Here is a 15,179-nt window from a genome sequence, read left to right as displayed (position 1 = left end):
CAAAACAATTTCTGCTTTTGTCTGTAACAGTGACTTATAACTAACTTCAGATCTTGTGATTTCTGGCCCCATTTTCTGTGCACTGGCTGTGGCAGGAGGGAAAGCCATGGCTTCTATTTTCATACTTGGTTCTCACATGAAATAGTGTGGGGGGAGAAGAGGAGGGGGAAAGATGCAGCTGCAAAAACAGTCAGTGAAACATAAAAATCCCCATTGTTTTGCTGTAGCTCTCAGTGCCCTTCAACTTCTGGGCACAGACAAGGCCTCCCCCTGCTCAGGTTCAATACGCAGGGGAGCCTTGAGGCTCAGAGCTCCCTCCCTACTTTCCCTAAGCCTCGCTGTCAATTGTGCTTTTGTTCATGGAAAAAAAAAATAGCCCAATGCATACTAATTTATAGCCAGGGAAGCAATTAAAAAAAAGTTTATTATCCTTTCCCCCCCGCCTCTCAAATGGAGTGTCACAGCAGCAGGGATTTTTGGTAAACTTGACACAAACTGATGTCAGTAATGGGGGAGCAAGGCCAGGAACCAAGCATAGATCTTTACATCTCCCCTCCACGTGAAATGGGACAGCCTTCCAATTTTCTCTGTCTGCCTATAGTTGGGAACATGCGTGCTCCAGGAGAACCTAGGCACAAAGACACACTTATTTCCCTTGGCTTTGATAGCAAACGTTCACTGTACACATTGCCCTCACATACTCACTCTCACAAATGCTAGTTAATAGTTAAAGAAAGAAATGCCTAATAGAGCTACAATGTAGAGACAAATTTAAGTTTATTACTGAACTTACTGTGTGCCTTTTTCTATAAATTGGACATATCCTTAGTATCAAATGGAGTATTAGACACCAAATAATCTGTATGAAGTCAGCTAATCCAGTTCACCTGTGGATTTTGTAACTCCTTGGGAAATCTTAGACCTGCACCAGTAGAGATTTTGCCTTTAGTACAGGACTGGCCTTTTCTTTCAGGAGGAGCTGCTTTTTCAAAACTGACTCTAAAGGAAGCAATAGATGTCTATGCCTACTATGTATTTTAAGTAGTCTGTGAGTAAAGTGTCACGATGCAGAGCTGAAAGTGCCTGAATGCTTTCAAAGGAACAGGTAGGCTTCTGTGAGTACCCCAGCAGTCACGCAAGTGCTGAGGTCGAGATGTGACAGCGATGGGCAGCCTCTGCAGGGTGAGCTCCTTCTCGGGCATCTCATGGGCAGAAAACACAGCTCTTCCCTGCACTCTGAGTACCACAGACCTGGGGGACCTTCTTTCAGCACCTTAAAGTAAAACACAAGCCCTTCCCTGACAGCCCAAGTGTTGATGATTGAAGAGGATAGAAGTGATTTTGTTCACTGTACAGCCCTTGCACATCTTCTGCTGCTGTTTTCTCCCTCACTGCAAGTACTTAATTCTGTATTATCCAACCACAGGCCTTTGGGTGACAAAACTGGAGACAGAGCTGTCAGTGATGGTCAGATTTGCAGCAATACGTGTACTACTGCCTGCCTGAGCTGCATTTTTACACATAAAGCATTTCCAGTGACATCCCACAGTGTACCAGACCTGCATAAACACTGATGCATATCAGGGACTACTGACTACTGTAAAAGCAAGCCAGGAATGAAGCCAGGTGTCAGGAAGTCTAGACCAGGTCTTTCCAGCAGCATGAACATGTGTCCCATAAATTCTAGGCTATTGCAGGCATGTCTCACACAGGGACAATGTTTGAATCTTTAGCAAACTTCACTTTGGAAAATTCCTAATTGATGCATGTGCTTGATACCACAGTAACATTAGCAGTGGTAGCAGAAATGGGAATAAAACTATAAGCTATGTGGATTCACACTTTAAATTAGAGCATTCCAAGAAGGTAGCAGAGGCATTTAGTACTCCTCCATCTCACCAGGATGATCAAGTTCAAATGATGCCAGGAGGCAGTGGGCACCTGCAACATCTTTAGGAATCAGGCCTCCTGCATTTCTGAAGACGTTCTGAGCAGCACCTTATGGTGCTATTGGCTTTGTTGTTACAGATTCAGGAGTTTCAGGTTCAATTTGTGAAGAAATAATTCCAGACATAGTGAGGATATCTGACCTCTCTCCTGCTTGCTGTATGCCTACATGCAGGACATTTCCACTTTGCATTCCATTTCCTGCACCCCTGGAAGAGAGGAGGAAAGCCTCCCCTCCTGTTCCCAGGGAGGGAAACTCACTGCCAGTGAGAGAGGCCTGGGATGCACTGAGGGGACAAGGAGACCCGGTCGTTACTGTGAAGGGAAAGGAAGTGTGATGGAAATGGAAGGCACTGATTTCTTTGCTGGTCCTTGCAGGCACCACTGATGCCAGGTTGGTGTCTGTGTGCCTCTGCAGGTGGCCTCTCCATAAGTTCTGGCTGAAAGGGTGCTGTGGGCATGGGGCAGCAGGAGGAAACCATTCTGGCGGTTGAGTAAGGTCTGTGAGGCACTCTTTCCTCCTTTTCCTTTCTCTCTTCCTCCTTCCCCACGGTGCTCAGGACTCCTGGCAGCAGCCCAAGAAGGCAAGGGTTGTCCTTGTCCCTGAGGTGACAAGGGGTGCCCTCCACCCACTGATCCATCCACCCATCTACTTCCCGCGGTGGTGCCCACCCCAGGAGAGGGAGACCTCCCCCCCCATCAGTCAAATGCCAGCTCCCAAAACTGCCCACAGCCCTCCCTGACCCGGGACTCCCCTCTGCGGGGCTGCACAGGGAAAAATAGAAAATAGTATGTTGCCTTCAGGGGCTTTTATTCCCTTCTCCTCCTCTTCTTTACCTTTAAAATAGCAGTTAAAAAATAGCTCTGTCCTGGGACATTGCCAATCCCTGAACCTGAGGGAAATGAAGGTGGGAGAAGAGGTTTGGGGCGATGTGATGGTTGAAATGTGGTAAAAAAATAAGTTTTCTTTCTTTCTTCTTTTTTTTTTAAATATTAATACTTCCCCCCCCAACTTGAAATCAGAAATTACTGCCTGAGGAGCAGGTACTCCATTTTATTGGCTCTTAAAAGGGAAAAAAAAGAAAAAGAAAAAAAGAAAAAAGTTTTCAAAGCCTAATTTCCACCAGATACATTTATTTTCCTTTGGAAGCAGAATTAAAACAACACGCGCTAGTAGGTACCCATTAAACCTAAGCCAACTTTGGCTGTTAATCACGGGAGAAAAGGATTAGGAAAGTCAGCGAAGGAGGACTGCGTTTTGAGCGTCAAACCCCAGATTTCAGGAAGAGTCAGCTCGGGGGTGGACTGCAGCAGCCCAAGAAACAAGGAGGGACCCTTAATAAGAGTTAAAATTCAGTGTCGGGTTACTTCTCGATATTGCAGGGAACATGCCGTTCCTGGGAGGGATTTGTGGTTGTGAAATGCATCCCTTTGCTAAAATACCGTTTGATGCTAGTGTCGGAGAGGAAACCAAAACAATCTTTTCCTTTCAAGCCCCGATTTCAAAACAAAACCAAAAGAAAAAGAAACGGGAAAAAAAGGCTCCACAAACCCCAACAACAACAAAAAAAATCCCTCTACATTTCAAACTGCAGCTTTGAACAGCTTTCCTGGCGGTATTTGCTTCCAACCTCACATGCGGAGCGTCCCTGTGTTCCCGAGTTCTCCCTCCCTCCCTTCCCCCGTTTCTTCTGCTTGGATGGTAGGTTCAGAAGCAAACGCTCTGCTAAATAATTACTAGAATTTTGGAGAGGGGAAAAAAAAAAAGGAAAAAAAAAGGGGGAGAGAGGGCAGGAAAAGAAAAAAAGAGGGAAAAAAAAAAGAAGACGATAAAATTCGCACCAGCATTCAGGTGCTAACCTACTTATTTGAAAGTAATTTCTTTTCCATTTTGCCCGTTTTCCGCCTTTAAAACAGAACGGTGAAAGAAAGAATAAGTGCTTTAGCATTTCAGTGTTGTGCTCTGGTAATTACTTTTTTCACTTTTCCCCTAAGTTCCACGGTGAAAACCTCACAGGGGGGTCTTTGCTGTGGCAGGGCTACAGTTCCCAATCCCGAGCGCAAGATCTGCAATTACAAACCCATTCGGTGCCCTTCCCTGTCATTAATATGCACAAAATCCTGCTCCTAATCTTATAATCTGTTTTGTTTCATCGATTGCTTGCCCAGCACCAGGCGGGAAAGGAAAGGAAGGAAAGAAAGAGAAAGAAAGAGGTGAAGAATAAAGCCGGAGGAAAAAAAAAAAAAAAAAAAAGAAAAAAAAAGAAAAAAAAAAGGAAAGCTTCCTAAAGTAAACGAAAAAACCAAATAAATTGGATTTTAATTTTTATAAAGCAGAAATCTTTACACGGAAGCAGGATTTTCCGCTGGGGGAAGGGGTGTCAGGGAAATTTAGGGACAAATCCGAATATATCCAACATTTCTTTGCATATTCGATTTCCCCGCGGCCGGGTCACAAAGTTCCCCGCACCGCTCCGCAGGCTGCGGAGGTTGCGCTTCAGCACCTCGGGAGAGCTCATTCATGTCACTGCTGTTTCTCGGATGGTTTAAGGAGGGAGCAGAGGAGCCGGGCGGGGTTCGGGCTCCTCCGCCGCCTCCCGCGCTGCCCTCCGCGGCCGCTCAGCTCCCGCGGGCTTCTCACGCGTGGGCATCCAGACTCCAGTGCGGCAATGAAGACATTCATTTTACTGAAATCCTCTCCTTTTTCCCCCCATCCCCCCCGGGGCTGTATTAAGGGAATAAACCAATCTACGCCACACGGGTTCCTATTGAGATTAATGACAAAATTATGCAAAAAAAGCAAAATAGATTAAAAAAAAAAAAAAAACAACCCCAAAATCTCATATATCTTCTTCTCCGTGCCCTGCGCCAGGCCTCGCCTCCGCCTTGCCGTGCACCTGATGATTTATTAACGCAATCTGTGGGGATAAGTACACATGTGCCCCACTCCGGCTTGTCCCAGATCATCTTCTGAAGTAATTGTTTCTCATTAGTTCTGATAATGTTTTAATAGCGTTACCCATAATTTACTCAGCCAAGAATTAATAACGGAGGGTGCACGGGGAGGGGTGTGTGGGGGGAAGGGGCAATAGAACCAGGTAGTCTTTAATTAATCAGATTAGCCTGGAGGTCCCCGCGCTGGAAGGGATCACCCGGCGCGGCGCCCTCGGACAGGACCCTTAGTGGGGGGGGGGGAATGGGATTCGGGGTGTTGGGGGATGTCGGTCCGCGCCGCTCACCCCCAAAACCACGCGGCGGGTCCATGGTGTGCTGGGGGGGGGCGGCTCTGCATCTGCTCCATCGGTACCGTCCTCTCTGGGCGGCCCCGGGAGCACTCCCCCCTTCACCCCGGAGCTTCCCCTCCACTTCCCCCGGGCTCCCTCTCCTTGGTGCTTCCTGGTCGGTGGTTTGGGCGCTCCCACCCCCCCCCCCCCCCCCTTCCCTTTCTCCTTCTTTCCTTTCTTCTTAATTAAACCCCAAATAACCCCAAAATGTTTTAAAGTGCTGCTCGGAGATGGAGGGGAAACACGCTAAGCGAGCAGATGGGACGAATGAGCCACTGTGACTCCCTACATAAAATGGCCATGGAGGCGGTGAAAAATGAAACTAAAAAACAACTGTTTTCTATTTACAAATTTAAATAAACAGAACAGCCTTCCCCGCAGTGTTTGTCTAAGTGCAGCAGCGTTGCTGCTGTGTAGGTCATGAAAAGGTTGGTGCATAGTTTAAAACTTCCCATTCTGTTAATTTCTTAAAGAACAGTCGTTCATGGTCTGAGCACAAAAGCTCATGATTTAATGAGGAACAGAAACAAAATCTCTGATTGTTGGTGTTTCAAACTTCATTGGAGTCCTCTGGCAACCACAAGTTGATCCTCTGCAGCTTCAATACCCTTTAGCCCTCCATATAAGAGTACATGCTGAATAGAGGACAATGCCTGGTTGTTATGTTTATTTACCCTTACTACAAGCTGGGTTAACCTCTTCAAAACAGCTTTACTAAGCCCGTTAACCACACGGCCCACATGATCTGTAGCCGTATCCCTAATGTGATGTAAATCTGACTCGAGACCATATGCACAAGTTCTGCCGCATTGTGTCTCCGAAAACTACAAGTTTATTGCTGTCCAACCCTTCCCAGGCTGGACGCTTCCAGGAGGAAACACTCTGAATAGCAACTACTTAAAAAAAGGGAAGAAAGTCAAGAGTCCCGAGTTGTCGGAGCAGTATTTTTAATGGCTGTTGGACATTTACAGAAGGGGGGGAGGAGAGGGAAGCGAAGGGATGCGAAGCCTGCACTGGGTAATGATTTTCATCTCGATTATTTCAACCGGTCCATAATTATTCAAGGCTTTGCCCTTTCTGCCAGGAGTTCTGCACTGGAGCGGGAAGAATTGTAGATACAAATAGAAGTGATTGACTCGGTTTTCATCTGCTTTTTTTAACAGAGCTCATAGCTTATGTTTTGCCTTTCTCCTTCAGTGAAGTCATTGTCCCATATTCATAGTAATTATCATGATGTCATACAGTTGGTGATGTAACTTCGTTGTAGGTTATGAGTAGTACATGGACTGTGCAGAAGTGAGCAGTGGTTTGAGTTGGAACAGTTTTAGCAATTAGCAGTTCTGGCAAGCAGGCTATGACAGATCTGCAAAATGGAAATGGATTTCTGCTTAAGCTTGACATCTTTAATTTTTTTTTACCCCCCCCAAGTATTATATTCATCTTTTAAAACAGCTACTGGGGCCCCGTGGCGAGAGCTTCATTTACCAGCTCATTTTTTCTTGATGGCTGTGGCAAGCGTAACAATGTTCTGTGCCTGCTTCAGTAATGGCATGTCGATCATGCTTCCGTGGAAAGTAAATGCTCCCTGGAAAAGAGAGAATGCAAACTTCCTGAGAGGACCTCTAGAAATTGTAGGTGGCTCGTCTTTTCCTTTAAAAACACATCCGCTTGTCAAGACACATCAGCTCCCTCAGAAATTCTGAACAAGTTTTACACAACAAACTAACCGAGATGGGCCAACTGCATTTAAAGAAATGCGGTGGGTGCTGACTGCTCCATGGAGGAGGAAAAAGAGGGAGAAAAGAGAAGCCCAGTGTGCAGCTTGCTTGTTCTGACCTCTCTAGCTGGCACACATCAAGAGGCAGTGAGGCTGTGCATGCCAGCTGAGAGTCTGGCAGACCTTGCGCCTGGGGCTTAGCTGTGCTCCCCACATCTATCATGATCACCCTCCCAGTGCTAGGGCTGTGCTTCTGAGAGGTGGAAGGAAGATTTCCTGACTTGGGGATGGGCTGAGTCTCCATCAGGTTTCCAGTGCTAAAGACAAGCTGGGCCTGTGCTTAGAGACAGAGGCTGGCATGAAAGCTGGAAAAAACTAAGTGGCTGGTGTGATAATATTGCCCAAATCTGCTCTGGAGCCAAGGTAAAGCACACCTGAGCACTGCATATAGGGTATCTCCTCAAGCGGATGCAAAGCTAGCTAGTGTGGCTTTGTGGTGGCTATCTGAGAGTCGGGGCAGGTTTTGGAAATCACTTGGTATTTCTGGGGATTTTGTGTTAGTACCATGGTGACAAGCCTAAAATAATTAACTATGAATCACAGCTAAATCTTAAACAGAAGACGTGTTCTGGAAAGGGCTGAACCTGACTCGTTCCTTTGGATGCTTTAATCCACACATACGTTGCTGAGGTAGGATTCTGCAGATTAAAACTGTTCATCAAGACATGCCAAAGTCCAGCAGGCAAAAAAAAACCCAACAAAAATCCCAACATCTTATTTGTAATTCTGACAGTACTGGACAAAATCCCCATATACAAATATGCAATCCTTTCTCTAAAGGATTCAGAATTGAACGCCTGGCCCCAGTGTTGCGGAGGGTGTCTCTGTGAAGCACTGCGCACCCTTTCAATGTCCTGCTGCAATGGATACAGGATCACAGGCTGGCCTTAGATTTGACAGTGAGCAAGGCCAACCAAGAACAGGGTAAGAGCGATAGTGGCGTGTGTGACTGTGCATGTGTAGCGAGAGAAATGCAGAGGGGAACAAGATGTTTCTTGTTTACTGGTTTTCATTTAAGACTCAATAATCATTAGAGGATTCCAGCGAGTAAAGTGAAAATATAACCCAAATGTACAAAAATGTTTAGGAAATGTGTTGCTCCAGTGACATATCTCGCTTGACTGAAGCAGTATTAATTAAATACTAAATCACATTCTAGAATGGTTAAGACAAAAATCCACCTTAAACGGTAATCTAGCACAAATCAATACTGTTGCATGTAAGAACATGCTGTGTTAAAACCATTAAAAACTTAATAGTTAAAACTATTATTTTATTCAAAGTAGGATTTCCTACTATAGCTCACACTATTTTAGGTGGGTTTGGGAATAATGGACTGGCAGATACTCAAGGGTAGATGCTTCAACTCAAATTTCTTGTTTACAGAGCAACCAATCAACCCTACATTACTACCCAACAACATTAATATAATTATTACTATTACTATTCATAATAATACACCAGTTTTTATCTTAGCTACATCTCTTCCATTTTCACTTATACTTTTAAACCTTTAAAGAAAATGTAGCCACAAACTATGCAATTCATTAGCTATTGTGAAAATAAATTCAGAAATAAGTAAACATTTCATGACATGGGACTTCTTCAGACTAATTCAGCTCTATGCAGTGATCTCAAACAGCAAGATACATTTTTTTCACTGTAAGGAAAGCATGTTTGAATTGTGCCTATTTTCTATAGGCATTCAGTCAAATAACAGCTATTGCTTAAAAGAGAAATTTGCATGTGGGATGACATTGACAGCAGAGTTATGTTAGGGTCTGGAATTATCCTTCCTAGGTCTGTGAAATGGTTGATTTAGGAGCACAGCTATCCTAAGTACCTGCAATAGTTTGCAGAAAGAGCTGGGTGCTGAGCAGTGGCAATTCTCATTGCTGGTGGTCTGAATCATGATCGGGAGGGTCTTATCCCTCCTACTGACTGTATACGGGATGCTCTAAAGTCAGGTACCTCTGCAGGTGCCTAAATTGGAGCATGATGAATCTGGGTCAGGATGTCTTTTTAGAAAGCAGGAGTTAATTAAGCAGCATGCCTGTCCTCTCTTCATTAAAATAACATGCTCAGAAAGGAAACCAGGATAATAGTACTATGTGTTAGTGTGTGTGTGGACACACAAGCACTGAACCACTTGAGATCTGTCATATGTTCTCTTCTTGTCAGCATGCAGCTGTAGTTTGGGTTGCTAGGAATTTGAATTCTTGAAGGAAAAAATGCTTTTTTGTTTCCCAACACCAAAGAGTAACACGAAGAAGTTGGCTTCTCTGCCTGTTCACTCTGAGGCTTATTTTCTGCCTGCTAATTTGCAGTGTTGAGCTGAAGTCCAGAAAAAGAAATGGATTTTAATGCCATTGAATATACTTTATTCACTGCCTCTCTTTCCACCCACAGGTTCCAACAGATAGGAAATACCAGTAATTACAGCTTTGTCCCCATGCTCTTTTTTTTGAATTCTGCTAGATGAAATTTGCCTTTAACAGTCTTTTGATTTTTTCTCACATGAATATAAAGAAAACAGGACTTTCTATAAACACCATTTGCTTTGATAGCATTAATCTGGGGATTAATTTAGTCATAGACCTAAATTTTCTTTTTGGCTAATTTTCTTAATAATCTCATGCTTCCAGCCTGTACTTAGACTTCCAGTAGTTCAGCTGTGGGACCAGGGCTCTGTTCCTAAGGATGATTGCAGTGTGAATGGGAGCAATGGCAGGTGTGTGGTGTGAGGCCGGGGTTTGCATCCATTGTTTTTGGTGGCTGTAGTTCTCACTTGCCATGGAACCATATAAATCATTCAGAGGGAGCCTTTTCTGAAACCTGTAAAAGGACCCCAGCTCCAGGTGAGTCAAATGAGTCAGACCTGCCCTGGGAAGAGACAGACCTTCCAGGTAAAGGCTGATGGAGTTGCTGGGGGAAGCAGCATCCAGGAGGCAGAACCACAGCTGATGAGTGCAGCCTTTGGGAGATGATGCATGGGTGCAATAACCCAGCTGGGATGAAAAGTGAGGGAATGGAGGACAACTGTGGCATTTACAGAACAGAGGGGGTTGTATTTGCACAACCTTTGCCTTCCCTCAGCCTGATTGCTGTATGCCGCTGTCAGGGAGCAATCAAGGAGGAAAGTGAACAGGCAGCATTTCCCATTTGGGTCATCATGCAGACTAGCTAAGAGTCCTTCCCAGTTGACTGACAAGTGAGGAAAGGCTCAAAGGTGTTTTCTTCTGGAAAGCTCTGTGAGAGCAGAGCAACAAGAGGAACACAGACAGACCCATCCAGCTTCTTTTCTCTCTGCCCTGTTATTGCAGCTGCCCACGAAGCTCACCAAGTAATTATTTCCCCATCTCCACCTCTTGTATCAGACCACCTTCTCTAGGCTGAATGGTGCAGGGCCAGTACTGTGCAATTTGATGCATCCCCCAGGAACCATGTAGTACATGAACGCAACAAATCCACAATGACATTTAATGTTCTGTTAAAAGAGTAGTAACATTTTAAAAAACATAACAGCTATTTATGCAAGATGCAGGCCATGCTGGGTAAAGTCTTAACAGCTCTACTTTGAATTTCAATATATCCTAAAGTGCTCTGAGAATGGAACAGAGAAGGCTTTTGGCAAATACAGGAAACAGCTGGAAGGGAATTAAAATTATAGAAAACTGCTAGGGTTTTTTTTTGTGTGTGTGTGTTTTTGGGTTCTCTTTTAAAATTTTATTTTATTTTTTTTCCATAAGGAAATGGTAAAAAATTATAGCAATGGAAAAAAAGAAAATTGAGCATGGTCAGCCCTGGGTGATAGACAGATCTAGCCCACAGACAGGAGATACTCTAAGGCAGAGTTGATAGAAAAACAGTAATTTTCACAGGCCAGGAGCTGAAGACATAGGATTATGAAAAAGAGGGCAAATGGGAGTTGTGCAGTAAGAATAACTAATGCAGTGAATTTCCAGGTAGCTGTGGAGAGACCAAAGAGGTACAGAACTAAACTTTGTAACACACCAGTTTGGCGGAGCTTATGCTTGTACCTTATGAGCCTCCTTTTGGCTAAATGCGGACGCTACCAAAACCAACGTAGATTTAGCCAAGTTCAACATGTAATTGAGGTCTCTTCTTTGACAACTTAGAGCACAACTCTGGCCATGTGTTGCCATAAATCTTGAACATGGCTCTTGTCATCTCTATGTATTATCCTTAAAGATTTCCTTTACCTATAAGAAATGACATGTATCAAGCTGCAGAAAGAGTCTAAGTTTTGGTTTGTTATTTGCCATGGCCGAAACATGAACATGTTAATGTAGTGTTCCCAGGAACATGAAGACCTCCTCTTTTTGTGTGTGTCTATGTGTGGCATCATCCAGGAACAGCTGATCTGTGAAACTTTCTGGGAGTAGTTAAGAACTTGGTAAATCTCTTTGATCGTCTCATAAACAGAGTGTATACACACACACACACATATATATATTTATTTTTTTTTTCCTGGCAAACATTATTTTACCTTTCTAGAAGTTAAATGGATGGGATTCAGTGTCCATGATTTCTGCGTCATCTGGGGATCAGTATGTTCTGGTGGAACCAGGAAAGGGGAAAAAATGATACAGCCAATTCTCTTGCTAGTGTTTCTCATGTGTGGTAAAATTGTATTTAACTACAACAGGGGATGGACAGGATCACAGGCGAGGTGCCCTTTATGTTTTTACATAAGACCAGGGAAAAGTAAAGTTTCACACTTCTTCATCTGTCCTGAAACCCTTTTATATAATATACAATGTTATGTGGGTTTTTACTGCCATCAGCTTTTGTCTGCTTATGTACCACTGGGTTAACAAGAGAAACAAGCTATCATGATACAGAATGTTTAGGCACCTCATAGTTACGTGACACAATTCTCCCTGAGCTGTGGATTAAAGCACATGAGTTAATTAAAGTAAAATAATAATTGTTCTGGGACATGTGGGACAGTGATCAGATGAGCTAGTCCCCTTGGGCTGACAAGATGGAAGAATTAGATGTATTCTTGCATCTGGGAATGCTTGTGGCTTTTTCCTCAACATTTCCTCCATCTGTGGTTATCTGTGCCTCTATCTGCATCCATACTAATGACTGCAATGAACTCTCTAAGAGGGTTAGTGAAGACCCTCAGTTCTTAGACCACTGAAATCTATTAAGCACCTGCATTGGTACTGAATATGAAGATTTGCTCTCCTAAGGTGTAGCTGGTAGCAAGTATATGCATTTTGAAGTACCGGTTAAGTCCTGTAAATTCCAAAAAGCCTACCTGCTTCCTGTTTGATGGTGGATGGAATTCCAAACATGAGCACTGGTTGTGAGAACTCTGTGCTCTGTTTTGGGAACCAATGCTGTCATTACTAATTACTTCAATCACTGGCAAGCCCTTGTTAATAAACCTTTGATTTGATGCCCTATGATGTTCTATGAGATCTCATCATACATGTAGTCAACAACTTTTAACTCCCTCGTGACAGTGGCCAGGGTTTTCATAAAAATAGATTACATTAAGCCTATGGCTTGTCTACAGTAGAAAGAAGAACATAAATTGTCTTGCATCAGATGCATTTGTTGTGTGTGTCAACGGACAGGCTGTCCTGGGCCACTACGCAGAGACACCCAAACATTTCAAAAGCAGTTTACTTTGGAAATCTAGTCGGGAAATTCAGATGGCAGGCTTGGAGGTGCAAGGGGATCCTGGTGAGTAGGTAGGGCTTTGGCATGTGGTACCTGGGCCAGTGAGAGAAAAGGAAAAGCAAGCTAAGGTCATGTGCCCTGAAATTGCAATAAGGATAAGAAAGCACCTGTTACTGAATTTTGAACAAAGTATAAGCCTAAGATAAAGGTTATCTAATGCTTATGGAATTGCCAAAAAAAATCTCTGCCACTAGTTAGCTGACTGTTGCTCAGAAGACAAGCACACTCATGAGTGAGGACAGGTCCTTAGATGGCACTCTCTTGTCACTGGGTTAGACATACTGCCCTGCTGATGAAGATTTGGTTGTCTTCAGTTACTTCTCTAAACAGTTTAGCCAGCAATACTTTCATTTGCAAACCAAATCCCTGCAGTGGGTGTGTGGCAGTCTGGTTATGTCCTTGTCCTACTTCTGCGGGAATGTGCATCTAGGACCTAGGGGAAATGGTCATAGAGGCACCAGTGGGGCAGCCACCCTTCTCTCCTCCACCTCCTTCATCATTAGGAGATGTCATGAATGAAACAGAGCTCCCACACTGCTCTGATAACGCAGGCCAGAAGCTGTGTGTGAATACAGCCACTGTCTAAATAATTATGTAAGAAACTCCCTTCCAAGCCCTGTGACCTGTACCAGCATCCACAGGCAGATGCCAGGCTAAAAGGACACCAGCAAAATGGGTGATGCCAGCTATCCAGTGAAAACTTTGTGTACCTTCCAAAGGGGAAATGCAGAACCCATATAGACAAGCATCGTCAAGTTCAAGGATGCAAGAAATCTTTGATTTGTTGTCTGAGAAACATTAATTCTTTCTAATGGTAATTCAATGGCTCACCCACTTCTAAACCTCAAAGGTCTAGTTACGACTTTTTGGAGACCACAAAAATATGTTGAATAAACCCACTAAAATCTGCTTAAGTCTGAGAATATGATCTCTAATCCTGCACAATATTAACTGTTACAAGCAAATAAGAGTGTTGTGTTCTGGAAGAAGGGCAGATTTGCTCTTCTGAGGAGGGAAGAAAGCAGGTGGATAGCAAAGGGGCCCCCTAAAAAGCATGGCATTCAGGAAGATAATTCCCCTTGGATTAATGAAAACACACATTGTTTAAGAGACCCCCTGCAGAGGAAATTTGGAAATCTTTGCCTTGGGGCCTAAAAGGAACACTTGGATTTGCTTACAGGTAATGAACAAAAGAGGAGAGAGTCCTGGTCGCAGCAAATGGCGTTGGGTCTGTGCCTGGGGGAGGAGTGATTATCCTGACTACAAAGGAATGACTTTCTCTTGAAACAGAAGGTCGAAGCCATATTTTTGGGGAAGTCAAGAGTAGGAAATAAGCTGGCAGCTGTGACGGTGCTGAATGCAGGTTTAATTAATTTTTTTCTCCTGCAATTTGTAGCCAAAGTGCCGTCATAAAGAGCTGGGTCATGATTCCACCTTTTAGTGATGAACTTCCAAAGGTTAGTGAGCTGCTAGGAGATGTTCGATGGTATCTGGGTCAACTGAGCACATTTTTCAGGCTATGACAAGATAATGCCTCACTATCTTCTCTGCTGAGGCCTGTCGCACCTCCAGATCAGATTGACACACAGCTGTGTCCTTCTTTTACATTCTGCAGTATGTAGGAAATGCCCAAATAACTAATGTAGTCACATATGACAGACTAAAGACTTCATAGAGAACAAGTTAAGTGAACAGAGCTTTCTGGGTTACGTATTTCTGTACCTTCTCCTTTGAACCTTTTGACAATCACCACTTTTCTGTAGCAACATTATGGGAGGAAAGACAGTTATACACAAAATCTTTGGGGAAAATAAATTATCCCTGAAAAGGTTTTTCAAAAGATGTATTTCTGGTAAGAGGAGATGCTCTTGTGGGTCTCTGTGATCTGTTGAAAGAAGGGATCGATGGGAGGGAATTCTGCAAATTATCAATACCAGGAAGTTTCTGAAGCCATTTTGTTGATATGAAGAAAACATTAAGTATCACTATATATCACTATATATATCACTGATAAATCAGTTTGTAATGCCAGAAGCAGGCCTGTTTCTATGAGACAGGCTTCTACCTCCAGGAGCAGATGGAAGGACACAAAAGGTCGAGAACGAAAGACCAACAACCTCATGAAAAAGAGATTAATTTTTACCTCGAATAACTCCCTAGCAGCAGTACAAGAACTCTGACAGAAAAAACACTTTCTAAAGCTCAACAGGTAGGAAGGACTTTGTGATCCCTCAAGTCCACAGTGGGGCAGGAAAGATGAAGAACAAGGACCTACAAAGTCCTTTATTTCTCCTCCAACTGACATTATCATCCCCAGCCCATGTATAAGGGTCCTGCCCCGCTATGTGAGCCCAAAAAGCTGTTTTTCCCTTTTACAGCCCCCCAGGCTGCCTGAACCACTAGGCACAGCCATTCTGGCAGGGATGCGCCCAGGGATCCTGCGTGGTCCAGCT

At 43.8% G+C, this 15,179-nt stretch overlaps 1 protein-coding gene across 6 annotated transcripts in view; it reads right to left on the bottom strand.

Annotated features, from left to right (window-relative positions):
• Positions 1-6,161: 6,161 nt before the first annotated feature.
• CLYBL (citramalyl-CoA lyase) overlaps positions 6,162-15,179 on the bottom strand; it is a 168,080-nt gene continuing 159,062 nt past the window's right edge. For 4 of the 6 annotated variants that reach the window (XM_062624676.1, XM_062624677.1, XM_062624675.1 and 1 more), the window contains one exon: positions 6,162-6,816. In XM_062624676.1, the coding sequence (XP_062480660.1) occupies positions 6,721-6,816 (96 nt within the window). In that variant the 3' untranslated portion in view covers positions 6,162-6,720. The remainder of the gene's footprint in view (positions 6,817-15,179) is intronic. The other 2 variants (XR_009965970.1, XM_062624674.1) reach the window with 1 other exon arrangement.

Source organism: Pezoporus occidentalis, unplaced genomic scaffold (genome assembly GCF_034315485.1).
Source record: "Pezoporus occidentalis ecotype Australia unplaced genomic scaffold, CSIRO_AGI_Poc_V1 ctg27, whole genome shotgun sequence".
Classification (NCBI taxonomy): domain Eukaryota; kingdom Metazoa; phylum Chordata; class Aves; order Psittaciformes; family Psittacidae; genus Pezoporus; species Pezoporus occidentalis.
The sequence above is the reverse complement of the archived record's forward strand: the minus strand, read 5'-3'. Positions and strand labels throughout refer to the sequence as shown.